General features: G+C 56.6%; 1 protein-coding gene and 1 long non-coding RNA gene across 7 annotated transcripts; one reads left to right on the forward strand and one right to left on the reverse strand.

Annotated features, from left to right (window-relative positions):
- Positions 1–2,444: 2,444 nt before the first annotated feature.
- CBLC (Cbl proto-oncogene C) lies at positions 2,445–17,654 on the forward strand. 6 transcript variants are annotated; one of them, XR_011543793.1, is made up of 12 exons: positions 2,445–3,082; positions 4,867–5,013; positions 5,283–5,439; positions 5,740–5,861; positions 7,272–7,409; positions 10,580–10,667; positions 11,302–11,433; positions 12,685–12,846; positions 13,685–13,765; positions 17,153–17,268; positions 17,389–17,463; positions 17,569–17,654. XR_011543793.1 is itself a non-coding variant. In XM_070632906.1 (11 exons), the coding sequence occupies exons 1-10, from the start codon at positions 2,730–2,732 to the stop codon at positions 17,437–17,439; spliced, it is 1,431 nt and encodes a 476-aa protein (XP_070489007.1). In that variant the 5' UTR covers positions 2,515–2,729; the 3' UTR covers positions 17,440–17,463; positions 17,569–17,654. The 6 variants fall into 6 exon arrangements, 4 of the variants coding, with proteins under 4 accessions (XP_070489004.1, XP_070489007.1, XP_070489003.1 ...); XR_011543792.1 differs by having other exon boundaries at positions 2,635–3,082; positions 4,900–5,013; XM_070632906.1 differs by lacking the exon at positions 17,153–17,268 and having other exon boundaries at positions 2,515–3,082.
- On the reverse strand, positions 14,276–15,020 carry LOC139085476 (uncharacterized). The gene is made up of 3 exons (XR_011543794.1): positions 14,916–15,020; positions 14,549–14,744; positions 14,276–14,418 (listed from the first exon to the last, which is right to left on the reverse strand). It is a non-coding gene; the product is annotated as an uncharacterized lncRNA (long non-coding RNA).
- Positions 17,655–18,273: the final 619 nt, after the last annotated feature.

An 18,273-nucleotide genomic window follows, 5' to 3' on the forward strand; every position in this document is an offset into this window, starting at 1 on the left:
GAGCACACTGAACTTAACCACTAGGCCACCAGGGCTGGCCTCATCCACTTCTTTTGTATGCAACTATTGGAACTTTTAACCATTTTGCTGTATTTGATCCAGATTTTTAAAATTAAAGCATTAAGTCCCAGTGTATCCTCTTCAGAGTCCTTTTCCTCCTCCACATCCGCATTTAACCCTCAGCATGACCACCCGTGTGTTTATCCTATTATCCTATGCAGATGCATCCCCAAATAACAGAGCATTGGGTCTGCAGGTTTGCAAACTTGGTATAAACGGCTTTGTGCTGTTCTAATCCTTCTGTCCTTGCCTTTTGAGCTCATTGTGTTTGTTTCTTGTGGCTGATGTAACCAAGGACCACAAACCGAGTGGCTTAAAACAAAGAAAATTCTTTCTCACAACCCTGGAGACTAGGAGCCCAACCACAAAGTGTGGGCAGGGCTGTGCTCTCCTGGAAGGCTCTGGGAGAGAATCCTTCCTCGCTTCTCCCAGCTTCCAGGCTTTGCCAGGAATCCTTGGCACTCCTCAGCTTCCGGAGGCATCACTCCCGTCGCTGCCTCCGCCATCACATGGCTTTCTCCCCTGTGGGCGTTCCTGCATCTGTGTCCAAATTCCCATTCCTATTGAATTTAGGGCCCACCCTCCTTCGGCATGACCTCATCTTAACTTGGTCACACCTGTGAAACTATTTCTAAATAAGGCCACATTCACAGGTGCAGCACACATGAATGGGGCGGGGGGTGGAAGGAGGCACTGTTGAACCCAGCAGACTCATCATCACGTTTTCACCATTCACGCCCTTGGTATGTTCCTCCAGTTCATTCATTTGAACTGCTGCGTGGGCGTCCTTGCTGAGGGAAGACCGCAATTTATTCATCCCTCTTCCTGCTAATGGACGCTCACCTTGTTTCCAGGTTTGTCCCTTTCCGACAAGGCTGCACTTCACATCCCTAAACGTGTCCCGGAGTATTCTTCAAACTGTCCGAACGTCCATTAGCGGGTTGTGAAATCAATTTCGAGGTTGCAAGCATATTCTTCCCTTCAATGAAACCCTATTAGACAGGAGATATTAGAGCGCATGCGTATAGTCGGGGTAAGGATTGCCCTGGGAAACTTTGTTCTGGGTGCATGAAGTTCCAATGCGAGCTGAAGTGTTTACAGGCCACGGCTCTGAAGGATGGAGCTGGCAATGGGCTTGCCCCGTCGAAGATTCGACGGATGCGGTCAAACTGCTCTCCAACATCATTTGTCCGTTCACGCTCCCATCGGCTCCTCGTCAACACTTGGCGTACCCCAAAATTTGAATTTTTGCCAGGCCAATGGCTTTTCATCTGATTTTCCAGTGGAGGAAACTGAGGCTCAGAAAGGGCAGGAACTGCAAGGAGCTGGGAGGCAGAGCCCGCCATCCAGACTGCACAGACCTGCTCTCCCCTTAGTCTGAGTTGCAACGTGCAAGATTCCGTAAGTTAAGGATTCTGAGTTCTGAGCGATGGGTGTTGAGGGCTGAGGAGGGGAGGGGGTGCGAAGGGAAGAAAGTTCTGGTCTTAAACCCTCGCCCCCTCCCCCCGCCTCAAAGAGTTTTTGAGAATTCAGGGAGAAAATGTAAAGCCTGACACGTAGGGCCCACAGAGAGCGAGCGTTCAACAAATGTCAGCTATTCGTGCCTCTCTGATTCGAAATTTTCCAGTTAGGTGCACAGGATGTCTTGCGGCGGGGCCTGGATGCCGTGGGGCGGGGCCTGGATGCCTTGCGGCGGGACCTGGATGCCGTGGGGCGGGGCCTGGATGCCGTGGGGCGGGGCCTGGATGCTGTGGGGCGGGGCCTGGATGCCGTGGGGCGGGGCCTGGGTGCCATCTGGTGGAGGGACCGCCGGGCACACAGCGCCCTCAGGTGGCTGCCGGGCGGGCAGCCCGGGCTGGGCGGATGCTACAGGTCGCGCAGGTGGGGGAGAAAACCACCGCTCTCCAGCCCTGCGCCCCCAAGCCGTGCCTCGAGCCCTGCATTCTTGAAGCCCATCTTCCAGCCTCATCCCCTGGGGACCCAGGGACTCACTTCCTTTGCAAATCTGGGTGTCTCATCTCCAGCGTGATGTCCCGCATGCCCCTGCCGTGGAGACCCAGAATGGGGTCACCAAATCCCTGTTCCCTCACGCACCGTCCTCCCCAACTCCGCTCCTAGGGGACCTCGGGGTCTGGTCACGTTCTGCCTTCCTTCTCAGGGACAAAGACGTCGCCCTATTTCCCTGCCCTTTCCTCTTTGAAAGTTCAGCTCGCCTCTAATCCTATGCCACGACAAAAGATCTGGACCTTGAGCCTTGACGCGGGCGTGCTACGTCCCAGCCCCTCCTCCCTGCAGGGTCTGGATAGCTAAGCTCCCAGTCCGACCCCTGCCCCCAACAAAAGTCCCAGAGCTCCCCAACCTCTCCTCCACTGCAACCTTGGACCCAGTCCTCAGCCCCGCCCAGAACGGGCAGGGCATGCCCCTCACCTGTCGCCACTCCCCGAAGGCACTCCATCCAGCTCCCCTTGGGGGATCAGACTTCGGAACCCCATCTCCCGGGAAGTCAGGTCGCAGAGCCCCCAACCCCTGCCCCCTTTGGAGACACAGCTACCTGCTGTCCCCTCCCCTTCTCCCGGGCCCGCCCTCGCCTCTCCCGCCCCTTCCCCGGGCTGGGCGGGGCCCTCCGTGCCTTTCCCAACGCGCCCGGCACCCAGGGCACCCGAGGGACCATGGCTGCGGCAGCGGCCCCGCGGGGGCGACAGCGGGGAGAGCCTCGCGCGCTCGGCCGGGCGGTGAGGTTGCTGCAGCGCCTGGAGGAGCGGTGCGGGGACCCGCGACTCTCCTCGAGCCCGCCCTCGCTGCGGGACCTGCTGCCCCGCACCGCGCAGCTGCTGCGCGACGTGGCCCAAACCCGGAGGACGGCCGGCGGAGGCGACCCCGAGGGACCCGGGGGCGCGGGGGACTTCCTCGTCGTCTACCTCGCCAACCTGGAGGCCAAGAGCAGGCAGGTGGCGGAACTGCTGCCACCGCGGGGCCGGAGGAGCGCCAACGACGAGCTCTTCCGGGAGGGCTCGAGGCTCAGGTGAGCGGGGCCCCTGGCCCCAACAGGGAGGGACCACCGGTGAGGCCCAGGTCCGGCCCCCAGCCCCTCCTCCCTCAGACCCAGGAATCTGGGCCCCCAGCCCCTCCTCCCTCAGACCCAGGAGTCCATCCCCCAGCCCCTCCTCCCTCAGACCCAGGGGTCCAGCCCCCAGCCCCTCCTCCCTCAGACCCAGGGGTCCAGCCCCCAGCCCCTCCTCCCTCAGACCCAGGAATCTGGGCCCCCAGCCCCTCCTCCCTCAGACCCAGGGGTCCATCCCCCAGCCCCTCCTCCCTCAGACCAGGAAGTCAGGGTCCCAACCCCTTCTTCCTGAGGGAACCTGGAAAACTGGGCCACCCAGCTTTTCCCTTCCTTGGACACCTGCGCCCTCGGCCCCCATTTCAAACCCCCTTCCTTGGGCCCTCAGCAGCGGCTTCCTCGGCCCACCCTCCCAGAGGCTTAGAGACACATCCTGGGATCGTGGGGACCCCAGGGAGCTTCCTGCAGGAGGCGGGGTGGATTGACACCCGCATCACGCCCCTGCCCCAGGGATTCCCCGGCACCCCCTGTCTGGTTCCTGAGGAACAGCCAGCTCAGGAGCTGGGGCTGGGTGCCGGCTGCCGGCTCTGGTTCTGAGCTCTGGGGAGGGGGCTGCCGTGTGATGGACAGATGAGGTTTGAGGCTGAGAGCTCAGAGCAAGGTCTGGACCAGCGGCTCTCAACCCTGCCACACCCCATGCCCCTTCCTTATAGCAAATATTTCATAGCATCTCCTTAAATTCATCCTGAAATGGACTGCATAGGGTCAATAACCTGCCTAGTCATAATTTTTCAAAAGTCACTCTATTGAGTTTTAATAACATTTTCTTGAATTCCTTGTATCCAAACTATCTTCTTGACTTGTAATCGGTAGAAAGCCATGATGAACGAGATCATTCACTTTTTTTCTTTTGCACCGAGTTTCTGAAATCTGGTGTGTTTCACATTTAGAGGACCCCTCAGTTGGGACCAGCCCCGCCATTTGGATAGTGGCTGCAGATTAGACTCTGGGGAGGGAGGGTGCTTAGCAACGGCCAGGGGTGGCCTTCTAGAAGGTCCCAGAACCCTACAGACCTGGCCCAAGGAGACTACTCATATAAAATAAGAAGAACAGTAATAATAATGGACACGCCCTGAGCGCGGATGTCCGCTGGGCGTGCTAGGCATTTTACATGCTTGTAAGGCTGGGAAGCATCCTCGTCGCTCCCCCTATGGGGCAGGGGGTCTTTATGCCCATTTCACAGCTAAGGAGACTGAGACTTAGGGGGAAAAAAAAGAACTTGTCAAAAATCACACAGTTAATCGCCAGAGCTGCCCTCTGCTGCTCCCCATCCTGATCTGTGCCTCAGGGATGGCAGGAGAGGGCACGGGGGTCCACCACCCAGCGCTGCTAAAACCAAGAGGAAGGCTGGAGCGTGAACTGTGTGCAGACCGCCCTCGATGCCATCAGCTCTAGTGGTCCCACGTCTCACTCGGCAAGGCTTCTCCTCCAGCCCCCGGGGGACTGCAGGCGGAGGGTGGGACTTGTCTTCTGGAGGATGGCCTGGCTGTTGGGCAGCACCTCCTTCCTTCCTAGATGAAGAAACCGAGGTTCTGGGAGGATAGGCGTCAGGGTTGCAACAGGCAGGGCTGGAGTCGACTTTTACCCTACACTGAGACGAGAGAGAGAGTCCGGGGCCGTGTCCCTGTGGGTGGAGGTGTCGGTGGGAGCTCCAAGTCCAGCCAGGTCCTCAGAGTCCCTCCCTGCAGGCGACAGCTGGCCAAGCTGGCTCTCATCTTCAGCCACATGCACGCAGAGCTGGGCGCGCTCTTCCCCCAGGGAAAGTACTGTGGACACACGTACCAGCTCACCAAGGCCCCTGCCCACGCCTTCTGGAGGGAGCGCTGCGGAGCCCGGTGAGTGGGCACTTGGCCCCGGGGGCCCTCAGCTCCTGGAGCCTCATCCCGCCCCTGCCCAGGGACCCAGGAGTCCAGGCCCCCAGCCCCTCCTCCCTCAGACCCAGGGGTCCAGGCCCCCAGCCCCTCCTCCCTCAGACCCAGGGGTCCATCCCCAGCCCCTCCTCCCTCAGACCGAAATATCCCGCCCCTGCTACCTCCTTCCTAGAGGTCTTCCCATCCTAGGCTCCCAGGGGCCTCAACTGCATCCCCCACCCTGCTCCACCCAGGTGTGTGCTGCCCTGGGCCGAGTTTGAGTCCATCTTGTGCACCTGCCACCCTGTGGAATCGGGCGCCACTGCCCTGGCCTTGCGCTCCACCATCGACCTCACCTGCAGCGGCCACGTGTCCGTCTTTGAGTTTGACATCTTCACCAGGCTCTTCCAGGTCAGGGAAGGCCAAGGCTGGAATCCCCGGGGAAGGAGAGGTTGGGGGCACAGATTCCTGGGTCTGAGGGGGGAGGGGCTGGGGGCCTGGACTCCTGGGTCTGAGGGAGGAGGGGCTGGGGCCTGGACCCCTGGGTCTGAGGGAGGAGGAGGTTGGGAACCTGAGGAAGGAAGGGTCTGGAATCTTGTGTGTCCGGAGTTCTCCCTGAGGTCTCCTCTGGGTGTGTTGAGGAGCCTGACTCTTAGGCCCTGGGAGGCGTTGGGGGTGTGGCCCCTCCCTGACGAGGCCATGCCCCCCCAGCCCTGGCCAACCCTCCTCAAGAACTGGCAGCTCCTGGCGGTCAACCACCCGGGCTACATGGCCTTCCTCACCTATGACGAGGTCGGAGCGCGTCTGCAGGCCTGCAGAGACAAGCCGGGCAGGTAAGAGGACCAGGCTCAGGAGGGGAGGCTGGGGGGTGGCTCAGGGCCCTGAGTCCTGGGCCGGGATCGGGGGGAAGCCCAGACACCCTTCAGAGAGTGAGAACTGAAGTGCTGAGGCGCCCAGGACCCCAGGGAGTCAGATGCTGGGTACCCCTGCCTCCTGCCTCTTCTCCGGGGACCTCCTGGACCTTCCTACAGACTCGCAGCTAAAGGGACAATACCTAGTCTGGCAGAGGGCCTGAAGACGCTGCCCCAGGATAAGATCCATTTCTGATCGGTCAGAGCCTATGCTGTCCCATCTGTTAAATAGTTTGAATATGACCCCCCCACCTGCTGAGGCAGGAGATGGGGAAACCAGACACCTGAGTCATTAAATGATTTTAAGCCAGGAGGTGGTGTTTTTGTTTTTGTTTTTGTTTTTTGGTGAGGAAGATTAGCCCTGACCTAATATCAGGTGCCAATCTTCCTTTTTTTTTTTTTTCCTTCCCAAAGCCCCAGAGCGTAGTTGTATATCCTAGTTGTAAGTCATTCTAGCTCCTCTATGTGGGACACCACCACAGCCTGGCCTGATGAGCCATGTGTAGGTCCACACCCAGGATCTGAACCTGCGAACCCTGGGCCGCCAAAGCAGAGCACGTGAACTTAACCACTCAGCCACAGGGCTGGCCCCATAAACCAGGAGTTTTGAGCTGTTAGATGCCCCCAAAGGGCTGAGAATTGAGGGGCTGAGCTACCTGGAAGACCAAGAGGTTAAGGGAATAGGAGGTCAGATTCATGAGTCTTTGCAGGGCTGAGGTACAGGACCCCCAGGACAGCAAGTGTGTTAGTGCTCTTCCAGTTACACTGCAAACTGGTTTAAAGGGAAAGAAAAAGGGATGAATTTATTCCCATAATGGAAAAGACCAGGTAAGGGGTTTCAGGTGTGGCAGGATCCAGGCACTCAAGTGCTGTTGTCAGGAATCGGTTCCTGTGTGTCCCTGTCTCTGCTTTCCTCTGTGTCAGCTTTGTCCTCAGACATGGTCTCTCTTCATGGTAGCAAATGGTTTCTAGATGCCCCAGCTGTACATCCTACTGGCTTAGCCACCTCTGCAGAAATGGGGTACCTAGCTCCGGATATTTTCAGCAAAATTCTCAGGGTTGACTCCCATTATTGTGGTCAGGGGTCCTGAAATGCAAGCCAGAATCAGCCTTGTCTAAACCTCAGTGAAGGAGGCGGAGGAGCCCATCAGGTGAAAACAATAGACATCCCCCCTAGTGGGCCACAAGGACCTAAAAGAGTGAGAAGCTGGGAGCTAAGGGGGCAAGGACACCTGGATCCTCGACAGGGTGAGGGGCTGAGAGGTCTCAGAATGGACAGCGGTGACCGCTCCCTCACCCCATCCTACCTTCCTCTTCCTCCCCTTCCTCCAGCTACATCTTCCGGCCCAGCTGCACTCGCCTGGGACAGTGGGCCATTGGATACGTGAGCACAGACGGCAGCATCCTGCAGACCATCCCTCCCAATCAACCCCTGTTCCAGGCCCTCCTGGAAGGACAAAAGGAAGGCTTGTGAGTTCCCACCCTGGCCAGGGGTAGGGGGTCAGCAGGACACACCTCCAAAGGTGGCCCATGTTGAGTACTGCCCCAGACCCCTACGTGAGGACACGCAGCTCACAGAGCGGACTTCACAAACTTGCAATACCGCTGCATTCCAGCAGGTGGCAGACAAGGCTCGGAGGGGGTGCCTTTTCTAGTTCCCACAAAGCTGCCCTAAGCGCAGGCAACCCCGGGAGAGGTGTGTGTGGAGCTGCCCACAAGCCCGACGGCTCCATTCTTGGAATTGCACTCAAGAGCTTTTGCTTCTAGATATCCATATCCTGTTCCAGAATCTGACCGTTAAAGCAGAAAGAGAACTGGGCGAACGGCTAGCCTGGGGTTTCCAACCTGTAACCTTGGCTCCCCGGGGACCCTCTTTCAGAAGGAGCCTTGGGTAGGAGGGGAGGGAAGAAAAAAGGCAGGTGAGGGTCCCCACTCACCTGGACCTTTAACCAGAGACTTCTTGTCAGTCATAACTGTGTGATACGATATGAGATAGATGGATAGATAGACAGTTGATAGACAGGTAGATACGTGCATTGGATGGATAGATAGGTAGATAGATGGATAGATAAATAAAAGATAGATGATAGATAGAGAGGTAGGTAGAGGCATAGATGGATGGATAGATAGATAAATAGATAATAGATAGATAGAGGCATACTAGGAAGATAGATGATAGATAGGCAGATAGATGGATAGATAGGTATATAGATGATAGATAAATGATAAATAGATGCATGGATGATAGGTAGATAGATGATAGATGAGTAGATAGATGGATAGATAGGTAAATGATAGATGCATAAATGGATAGATGATAGATCAATAGATAGATGGGTAGATAGATGATAGATGCATAGATGGATGGGTGGGTGGATAGATGATAGATAGATGCATAGATGGATAGATGATTGATAGATAAATAGATGATAGAGGCATAGATAGATAGACGATAGATGGACAGATAAATGATAGATTCATGGATGGATGGATAGATAGATGATAGACGCATAGATGGATAGATTGGTAGATAGATGGATACATAGATGATAGATTTGTAGATGGATTATGATAGATGCATAGATGATAGATGATAGATGGTAGATAGATGGATAGATAGATAAGTGATAGATGATAGATGTATAGATTGATAGATGATAGATGCGTAGATGGATAGATGATAGGTAGGTAGGTAGGTAGACAGACAGACAGATAGAAGCAAGACACATATGCAATCCGTCTCCATTATTCAGGACAGTTACGTCCTATGAAGTCTTTATAAACACTGAATTAGCACACTGACATCGCTCCCAGAGGAAATAAAAGTTTAGGTTCTTGCAAGACTCTGGTCGCATTTTTGCCAACCAGTCACTACACAGGAACCTTTACGTGTGTTTCTGTCAGAGACACCTCTTTAACATGTACTGGTGGTTCATTCACACCCAACTCACGGCCAGCGCGCTGTAACCTGTGCCCAAACAAAGCTGCTGTAACACACGCATTTTCTCCATGAGGCGCGTCACAGCCTCCTTGTGCTTAGGACACTGGATGGCACCACGGCTTGTGCCAGGGGGCGTTTTAAACAGCTGCGTCCCCGACAAAAAGCATAAGAATGGGAAAAACCTGGCACCCCAACCATTGCGAAAAGGACACTTGTTTCCAGTGCGGGAGCTGGAACGAGAGGGCCAACGGTCGCCTTGTTCGACCTCCGCTGGAACGTGCCCGTCGGGCAACACAAATTTTTTGCCTCTACGTGCATGTCCATGAGTGAGCACAAAAATGCCGCGAGTATTGATTTGGGGTTACAAATAGATTTTAGCGAGCAGGCAAATTTGCGAATATGGGATCCACAAATAACGAAGAGCTGTTGAATGAGGCAGACGGTTCCAGCCCTATTGGACAGCTGGGGCACAGAGACAGAGCCTGCTCCTCAGGTCACACAGCTCCTGAGCTAAGGCAGCCAGGCTCAGAATAGGGACCCTTACCCACCGTAATGTCCTGAGTTCTGGGTCAGAGTTCATTGGAGAAGAGGATTCCAGAGTTAAGATAAGTGTGAACACCATCAGTCTGGCTTAACCCGCCTGCCCCCCTCCCCAGACACCCATACACACACACACACACACACACATACACACACACACACACACCCAGCATTTTATAGATGGGAAGATCGGGCCCTGAGAGACTGGAAGGGACTCCAAGGTCTTTCCACCACGCAGCAAGGCGACTTTCTGGGTCTAACATCAACCCCAGCCTTCTCTCTTACTGTGGAGGGCACACACTGCAATTTTACGAGCGCTCTCTCATTTAATCCTCACCACCCATCTTGGCCCCAGCCGGCATTATGCCCATTTTACAGAAGGGAAAATTGAGGCCAGAGAAGTAGAGCTGCCCGGCCCAGGTCACACAGTGTGTCTGTGGGAGAGCCGCGTGGGGGCCCAGGCCAGGGCTCCTGCACTGCTCTAGCTGGCTGGCCAAGGCAGAGCCACCAGCCTCGGGGGACTTGCAGCCCTGCCGTTGGTCCGAGGGTGCCGTTCTGACCTGGGTGAGAGTCCCCCGGGGGTTGCAGAGCACTTCTCAGAGCTCGGTGCTCAGACCTCGCGCACAGCCCAGGGTCTGGGTCCCTCCAAGCCTTGCTGTGTGACCCTGGGCAGTCGCCTTGCCCGTGCAGAACCTCGTCACCATCTGGGAAGCGCCAAGTAGACTGTCTGGGAGGGTCCTTCTAGATCTGCTAGTCTAAGACGCTAGGATCTGGTCCCGGCAGCCATCTGTGACTCTCAGATGCTCCTCTGCTCGGGCCTGAGGACTCCAGGACGGCGACACTTTGGGAGGGCTCAGTCTGAGGTTTCCTGGTTCTCACGCATCTGACCTCCGTTTCTAGAGCTTGAGTCATTTAGGTCTAATGTGCTCTTATGTGGGGTCTTAGGGGACATGGTCCTTCTATTGGGACTGAGAGGACGCAGCCCTGCCCTGGAGAATCCCAATTTGAGGAGAGGGAAGGGAAAATACCCCCAGGCCAGCAGTGGATTTGGGCCAGATGCTCATCCCAGAAGCCCAGCCCCGTGGCAGTGTGGGGGTGCTTGTCAGTCTAGAGTCGGGGGTGCTGGCTGGCCCCTAGCACCCTCTCTTCCCTCCCCCAGCTACCTCTACCCAGACGGGAAGAACCACAACCCGGACCTGACCGAACTCCGCCAGATGGAACCCCAGCAGCACATCCACGTGTCGGAGGTGAGCCCTGGCCTGTGCCCCCACCCTGCCCGCAGCCCCCGCCACCCCGGCTTCTGAAGCCTCAGGTTCTGTGCCCGCTTGGTGGCCATGGGACCTGGGATAAATCACGTAGTCTCTCCGAGCCTCTGTTCCTCTTCTGGAAAATACGGCCCCTCCTGCCTCCTACTCAGCTGTTTTCGTGGGGATTAAACTAGGAAACGATACCGCTGAGGTCATCAGAACAACTAATGCACTTGGGTATCCACCAGTGGCAGCCCCCGTGCCAGCTCTTACTCTCCACAGCCGCCCCGTGGGTGAGAGAGAATCCACAAATAAATTTTTTAGTATAAGTATAGCCCACGTGGTATTTGGGATATACTTATGCCTAAAAATTTATTCCTTGTTTATCTGAAAATCAAATTTAACAAGACCTCCTGTATTTTTAGTTGCTAAATCTGGCAGCCCAGAGTTAGGCCACCCAGAGAACAAGCCTCATAGCAAAGTGTTCATGTAGGGGCAGCTGGACCCACGGGCCTTGAGCTGGGAGAGGGTTTGGGGCTGGCGCAAAGGTTTGGGACTTGCTTCCTGGGGCCCAACTGGTCCCCCCCGGGCTGACACCTCCCCTTCCCATCCTCCCCACCTCTGTGCCGGCCAGGAGCAGCTGCGGCTGTACTGGGCCATGGACTCCACGTTCGAACTCTGTAAGATCTGTGCCGAGAGCAACAAGGATGTGAAGATCGAGCCGTGCGGGCACCTGCTTTGTAGTCGCTGCCTGGCCGCCTGGCAGGTGGGTCCGACTCCACCCCACCTTCCCACCCGGTCTCCCCCTCCTGACGGTAAAAATCCAGAAGGAGCTCCCATATGCCTCATCCATCAGATAGGGAAACTGAGGCCCGGGGAGAGAAGAGACTTGCTCAGGGTCACACAGGAGTGAGGACCGGCAGCCCGCCTGTCTGTGTCTGTGCCTCTGTCTCCATCTCGCTCTGCAGCTGTCACCTCTGCTTCTCCTCCTCCAGCTACATATGAGTGTGGCAAGGCCTCCTTCCTCCCCTCACTGGGCGATCCAGGGTCAGTGGCTTCACGTCTCTGGGCCTTAGCTGCCTTCTTGGCGAATGGGGCTGATGGTGGTAACTTCCCGTGGGCCATAGTGAGGATCCACGCCCACGAAGCCCTCAGCAAAGGCCCCTGGGAAAGGGGGGCTGTTGCCCTGTGCAGGGTGGGTACCCGACATGAAACTTTTTCACTGTAAAGTGAGTGTTGGACATTAAGCTTTGGATTGGCAAGGCCTCCATTTCAAAGACATCCATCTCCAATAAACATATTGCCGGCGGTCTGACATGGCTCCTAACGCAGCAGCGGGATAAGGAACCAGGACACACACACCCATGATGGTCCCCTTGAGAAAGCCCTGGGGGACTAGAAAACTGGCCCCTTAGGTGACCCCATTTTCCTTTCCTGCACCCTGGTTCTGCTCCGTACGCCTTAAATTTGCCAATAAAGAGCAAAGCCAGGAAACCCTAAGCACCACCCTCGGCCCCTGATGAGGCCGAGCCCCAAGTCCGTGCTCCCTTCCTCTCTCTCCCTGCGACCCCGCCTGAGGCTGCCGTGTGGCCTGGATGGGGCGTGTCCCCTCCAGACCCCGTGAGTAAAAATCTTGCTCCTCACAATTCCCTGATGGCCGTTGCTGAGCGGCGTCCTGTCATCATAAGAACCACCAGGGCCGGTCCAGCCACAGCACTGGCCCCGCTGGTTGGGGGAAGTTCTGCGGGGCTGGCCACAATGCGCACGGCCCGAGCAGGTGCCTCGGGTACTCCTAGCCCATGGTGTCACTGTAGATAGGCCGAGACCCCCGTGACACCGGGCTCCCCTGGGCTCCCCGTTTGTGAACCCCTCCTGACCTCGGCTCTGGTCCACCCCCGCTTCCCATTCAACATCTCTCTCCCCATCCCCCTCCCTCCGTCTGTTGGTTGGGGATCACTCTGTTGGGTGGGGCATGGTGGAGAACAGGGAGACCCTGACCGACCCTCACCTCCCCCAGCACTCGGACAGCCAGACCTGCCCCTTCTGCCGCAGCGAGATCAAGGGCCGAGAGGCTGTGAGTATCCACCAGTTCCAGGGGAGGCCAGTGGAAGCCAGGCTCCCTGCTGAGGACCCCAGGCCTGGCAGTGACCAAGAAGATAGGGAGGAGCCGCAGGGGCAGGTGAGCGGGGCCAGGCCCAGGCTGGAACTGGAACCCCTGGGTCTGAGGGAGGAGGGGCTGGACTCCTGGGTCTGAGGGAGGAGGGGCTGGGGCCCGGACTCCTGGGTCTGAGGGAGGAGGGGCTGGACTCCTGGGTCTGAGGGAGGAGGGGCTGGGGCCCGGACTCCTGGGTCTGAGGGAGGAGGGGCTGGACTCCTGGGTCTGAGGGAGGAGGGGCTGGGGCCCGGACTCCTGGGTCTGAGGGAGGAGGGGCTGGGGCCCGGACTCCTGGGTCTGAGGGAGGAGGGGCTGGGGGCCCAGACTCCTGGGTCTGAGGGAGGAGGGGCTGGGGGCCCGGACCCCTGGGTCTGAGGGAGGAGGGGCTGGGGGCCTGGACTCCTGTGTCTGAGGGAGGAGGGGCTGGGGGCCTGGACCCCTGTGTCTGAGGGAGGAGGGGCTGGGGGCCTGGACCCCTGGGTCTGAGGGAGAAGGGGCTGGGGGATGGACCCCTGGTTCTGAGGGAGGAGGGGCTGGGGGATGGACCCCTGGTTCTGAGGGAGGAGGGGCTGGGGCTGGACCCCTGGGTCTGAGGGAGAAGGGGCTGGGGGCCTGTACTCCTCTATCCTAAGAGAGGAGGGGGCTAGTGATCCAATTCCGGGTGCTGCAGGCCTGGACTTCTGCCCCCCTGGGTCAGGGGGATGCCTTCCTCCAGGTGGAGCCCTCCTGAGGGTGGGGACTTCGTCTTATTCTCCATCACATCTCCGAAATCGAGAACTGACTGCTGGGTCTCCAGGCAGGAGGACATGTAGGTGAGAAGAAACTGGCAGCTGATAGCCCCCCCACCCTCTGTCTCCCCTAGGTGGCCCCCTCAGCTCCCCCATTGCCCCCTCGACTAAATCTCTCCCCCAGGAGACCCAGAGATGAAGGCCAGAGGAAGGTGGTGAGTCAGGGGCTGGTCTGAGGTGGGCAGCTTGGGTCTCATTCAGCCCTGGGGCCCCTGGTCTGGCTGGGTGCTCACGGGGTCGAGGCCCAGCACTCATCATCTGTGCCCACTTACAAGGTGTGCGATCTGCCATGCACCACCTCTGTGGCCTCTTCTCTTGTCTTCTTCCTTATTCATTCCCCCTCACTGGCTTTGTGCCTCTCCTTCCCACATCCCTGGCATGTCCTACCCCAGGGCCTTTGCACGAGCTGTTCCCTCTGCCTGGACCTGCTTTCCCCAGACTCGCTGTCTCATCCCCTCCTCAGGGAGACCTTCCCTGACCGCCCCATTGAAAATAGCCCCCCGCCCTCCAAGGCCCAGCCCCACTGCATTTTCCTAGTCCTTTTTACCACCTGGCAGTGTGTGCAGTTTTTGTCGTTTTCTGTCACCGTCAGCAGATTGTGACCCTCGTAAAGGTTAGTATTCTCCATTATATCTCCAGAGTCTAGAACAGTGCCTGACACATAGTAGGTGGTCACAAAATAGGCATTGAATGAATACATTGACCCAAGTCTTCCCTATAGTCCGATGATGTTGAAAATGTTCCTCTCTTCATTTTCCAGAGGAACAAAGCTCAGAAAGGTGACTGCAGCTGCCCAAACCCACACAGCCTGAAAGAGGAGAAGCCAGGGTTGGGGGGGCAGGGACCTTAAATACCCCGAAATCCTGTGCTGCTTTTCTAAGCGAGCCCCAGGCCTGCTTTCTTCTCCCCCCGCCCCCCACTCCAGCATTTTCTGAGACCCTGGCTTGCTGGGGAGGATCAGATCTCTGCAAGGAACTCGGGCTGAGGACACACGAGATGCAATCGATCGTGGACAGGCTTCAAACAAACAGCTCAGGAAGTCCGGGAACATTATTCGACCACAGCAAACAAGAGAGCCAGCGGGAGGTGGGGTGGCGGTGACACCAGCCGGGGAAGCTAAAAACAGATCCCGATCTGCAGCCAAAAGCAAATGGAAACATTAGGAAGCACTCAGCCGGCCCCGTGAGGACAAGGAGGGGGACACAGCCAGGCGGCAGGTGGACGGGCCACCTCTGGCCAGAGGGTCGCACCCTTGCACAGGCTGTGCCCTCCACCTGGTGTGCCATTTCCTCTTCTCCCCCAAACCTGTCAGTCATCTCTCTTTCCTTCATTCTTCAAAACATGCAGAAGAGATGGCCCTGGGTCTGCCTGTTCTCAGCACAGTGACTGTCACATATGCTCTGTGCCCAGCGCTGCTTTTTAATGCATTTGTGTAATTGTCTTGACAACCTGATGAAGTAGATACCATTATGATCCGTATTATACAGAGGGATACACTGAGGTCACCCAGCTCAGACCCCTGGCTCCAGATTCCAGAATCCATCCTTCACTCCCTCTGTGATGCCAGCACAGGGGCTGCTGTGGGCACAGGGTGAATGGGGCTGTGTTCATGGTCAGTGTCACTGGGGGCGTGATTTGCATATGGTGCTCCCCAGGCTTAGAATGCTCCCCTACACTGCTGTTCTCCAACTGAGAAATCCATCTCTGGGGGCATCACTGTTATTCAGTGGGACCCTGGCACCTTGCTGTGGCCACTGGGGACCTCTCCCATCCTCACTGTCTCTGTGTGGAGAATGGGGACAGGCATGGCAGGGCCCCATGGGTTTCATGGGTTTTGATGAAGTCAACAAGATTGGGCATCTGTAACCTGAGTCAGATCCCTTCCCGTGCCTCTCAGAAGCCCCCGAGACCTCAGGACTCCAAGAGTTAAAGGCAACATCCTCTCCCCTAGCCACAAGGCCTGGGGATCTGAAATCTCCCCACCTCTCTGCCCTCCCACCACCCTACAACTGCTTTCTAGCAGCAATGGACCCCCTTGCTGTTCTCTAATAAGCCAGCAAGCCCGCCATCCATCACAGGGTCTCTGCCCACATCCTTCCTGCACTCAGGCTTCTGCTCAATCATCCCCTCCTCCAAGATGCCTTCCCCAGGTACCTTCGTGTCTGGTTGCCCCCCACTCTCCCCATGCACTATTCCAGTTCTCTGAAGGACACCTAATTCTCTCTTGGGGTATTTCCTTGCTCACGCACTGATTACTCACTGTAAGCCTCCTGCTCAGTAGACTGTCAGCTCTGTGAGGACAGAGATTTTTGTCTGTCTGGTTCATGGCTGTCTCTTCAGAGCTCAGAAGAGTGCCTGACACACTGTAGAAGCTCAGGAAATGTTTGTGGGATGAATGAATGAGTGAATGAATGAATGGGTAGATGGATGGATGGGTGGATAGATGAATGGACAGATGGATGAATGGATGGATGGGTGGGTGGGTGGATGGGTGGGGGGGTGTATGGGTGGATGGATGGATGGATGGATGGGTGGGTAGATGAATGGGTGAATGGATGAATGGACAGATGGGTAAAAGGATGAACAGATGATGGATGGGTATGTGGATGGATGAACAGATGGGTGTGTGGATGGATGGATAGATGGATGGGTGGGTGGATGAAGAGATGGATGGATGGATGCATCAGTGAATGGATGAATGGACAGATGGGTGGATGGATGAACAGATGGATGGATGGGTAGGTGGATGGATGGATGAACAGATAGCTGGGTGTGTGGATGGATGGACGGATGGATGGACACATAATGGATGGGTGGGTGGATGGATGGGTGTATGGATGGATGGACACATAGATGGATGGGTAGGTGGATGGATGGATGGATGGGTGAATGGAAGAATGGACAGATGGGTAAATGGATGAACAGATGATGGATGGGTAGGTGGATGGATGAACAGATAGCTGGGTGTGTGAATGGATGGATGGATGGATGAATGAATGGATGGATAGATGGATGGGTGGGTGGATGGATGGGTGGGTGCATGGATGGATGGATGAAGAGATGGGTGGATGGATGGATGGATCAGTGAATGGATGAATTGGCAGATGGGTGGATGGATGAAGAGATGGATGGATGGGTAAGTGGATGGATGGATGAACAGACAGATGGATGTGTGGATGGATGGACGGATGGATGGACACATAGATGGATGGATGGGTGCGTGGATGGATGGATGGATGGACACATGGATGGGTGGGTGGATGGATACATGGATGGATGCATGGATGAGTGGGTGGATGGGTGAATGGATGAGTAAATGGATGAATGGACAGATGGATGGATCAATGTCTAGACAAACAAATTAAAACTTCTTCCTACTCAAGCCAGAGGTGTTAAGGAAAAAACAGCATGGACTAGGGACAAGACCCTATCATACTATCCCCTGCCGCCCTGCCCCCACCATGTGTTACCCCTGTCTGGGCCTGTGAAGTGGAGCACAGCTGCAACTCAGCTGTGAAATATCTTAATCTCCTCTCCTCCAGGCGCCTCTGGCCCTCCCCAGACTTCGGGCTCCTCTTGCCTTGCCAAGAATTAGGCCTGTGGCCTCAGCCCTGTGGGAAAGTACCTCCAGCCCCGAGGCCAGGGAGGGAGCCACAGAGTAAGTGGAGGGGACAGCTGGGGTCCAGGACTCTGGGTCAGAGGGAAGATGGGGTGGGGGCAGAAGGGAAACACTGTTCTTAGGAAATCCACAGCCCACCTCGAACTCTCCCCCTTGCAGAAACTCCTAAAGGGAAAGTCACCCCTCCAGCTGCCCCTGTGTGTCCCGTGATCGCTGCCCAGGCCCGGAGGCCAGGTGAGTCCCCCGCCCCGCCCAGGTTCCCTCCCTTGGCCTGGCCCTGCCCGCCCCACCCGACTTGGATGTGATGGTATCTAAACCATCTTTCTTTCCACCTCGCAGGGCGCCAAGATGTGCTGCTAAAGGGAGCCCCAGGGGCCTTGGAAGGGGTTTGCGGAGCAGAAATAAACTGCCAAGCTTGGTCTGTCCTTTGGTGTGTGAAGAAAGTGGACAGCGGCCACCAGGGGGCAGCTTGGCATCGGGAACAGGCATCCCTGAGGCCTGATGGCCACCTGATGAACCCAGAGGTCTGGGGATCAGAGAGCCAAGAGCCTGGATTCTCCAGATCCAGGAGTCCAGGCCCGCAGGTCCCTGCTTTCTCGGATCCAAGAGCTCCACCCTCACAACTTAGGAGTCCAGAGTCCCAAGTTCTCAGAGAATCAGGCATCTGACTCCCTTTCCCCATCACGGCGAAAATATTCCTGGACCCAGACACAGGTATCCGAGTTCTGAGTCCCCACATTTCTCTGAGAGTGAGGTGCCCCGTCTTGCCACACTCTTTCCTCGTCCCTCGCTCTTTCCTCCATTCCTCTCTGATCTTCTCCCAGAGTGATGGTGACTTCCAGTCCAAATCAAGCTGAAGAAGTGTCTCCCCGTCTCCTCACTAATCCCAGAGGGACCCAAGCCTCCTTCCACTTAAGTTTGAGCCACTTGGCATCTGTTGAGCCCCTCCTGTGAGCTGGGCAGTGCTGGGCATGTGGCGGTGATCAGACAGACCCGCCCCCAGACAGTGATGACTCAGAGTGGGCAGAGCTGGCATGGGAAAGC

The sequence above is a fragment of the Equus przewalskii genome, chromosome 9 (assembly GCF_037783145.1).
Source record: "Equus przewalskii isolate Varuska chromosome 9, EquPr2, whole genome shotgun sequence".
NCBI classification, from domain to species: Eukaryota; Metazoa; Chordata; class Mammalia; order Perissodactyla; family Equidae; genus Equus; species Equus przewalskii.

Excerpts from the sequence above, each read along its gene's own strand:
- CBLC (XM_070632902.1), top strand. The coding sequence starts at position 2,730 with ATGGCTGCGGCAGCGGCCCCGCGGGGGCGACAGCGGGGAGAGCCTCGC. Across the intron at positions 5,014-5,282 it reads AGGGAGCGCTGCGGAGCCCG|GTGTGTGCTGCCCTGGGCCG; the intron begins GTGAGTGGGCAC and ends TGCTCCACCCAG. Across the intron at positions 5,862-7,271 it reads TGCAGAGACAAGCCGGGCAG|CTACATCTTCCGGCCCAGCT; the intron begins GTAAGAGGACCA and ends CCCTTCCTCCAG.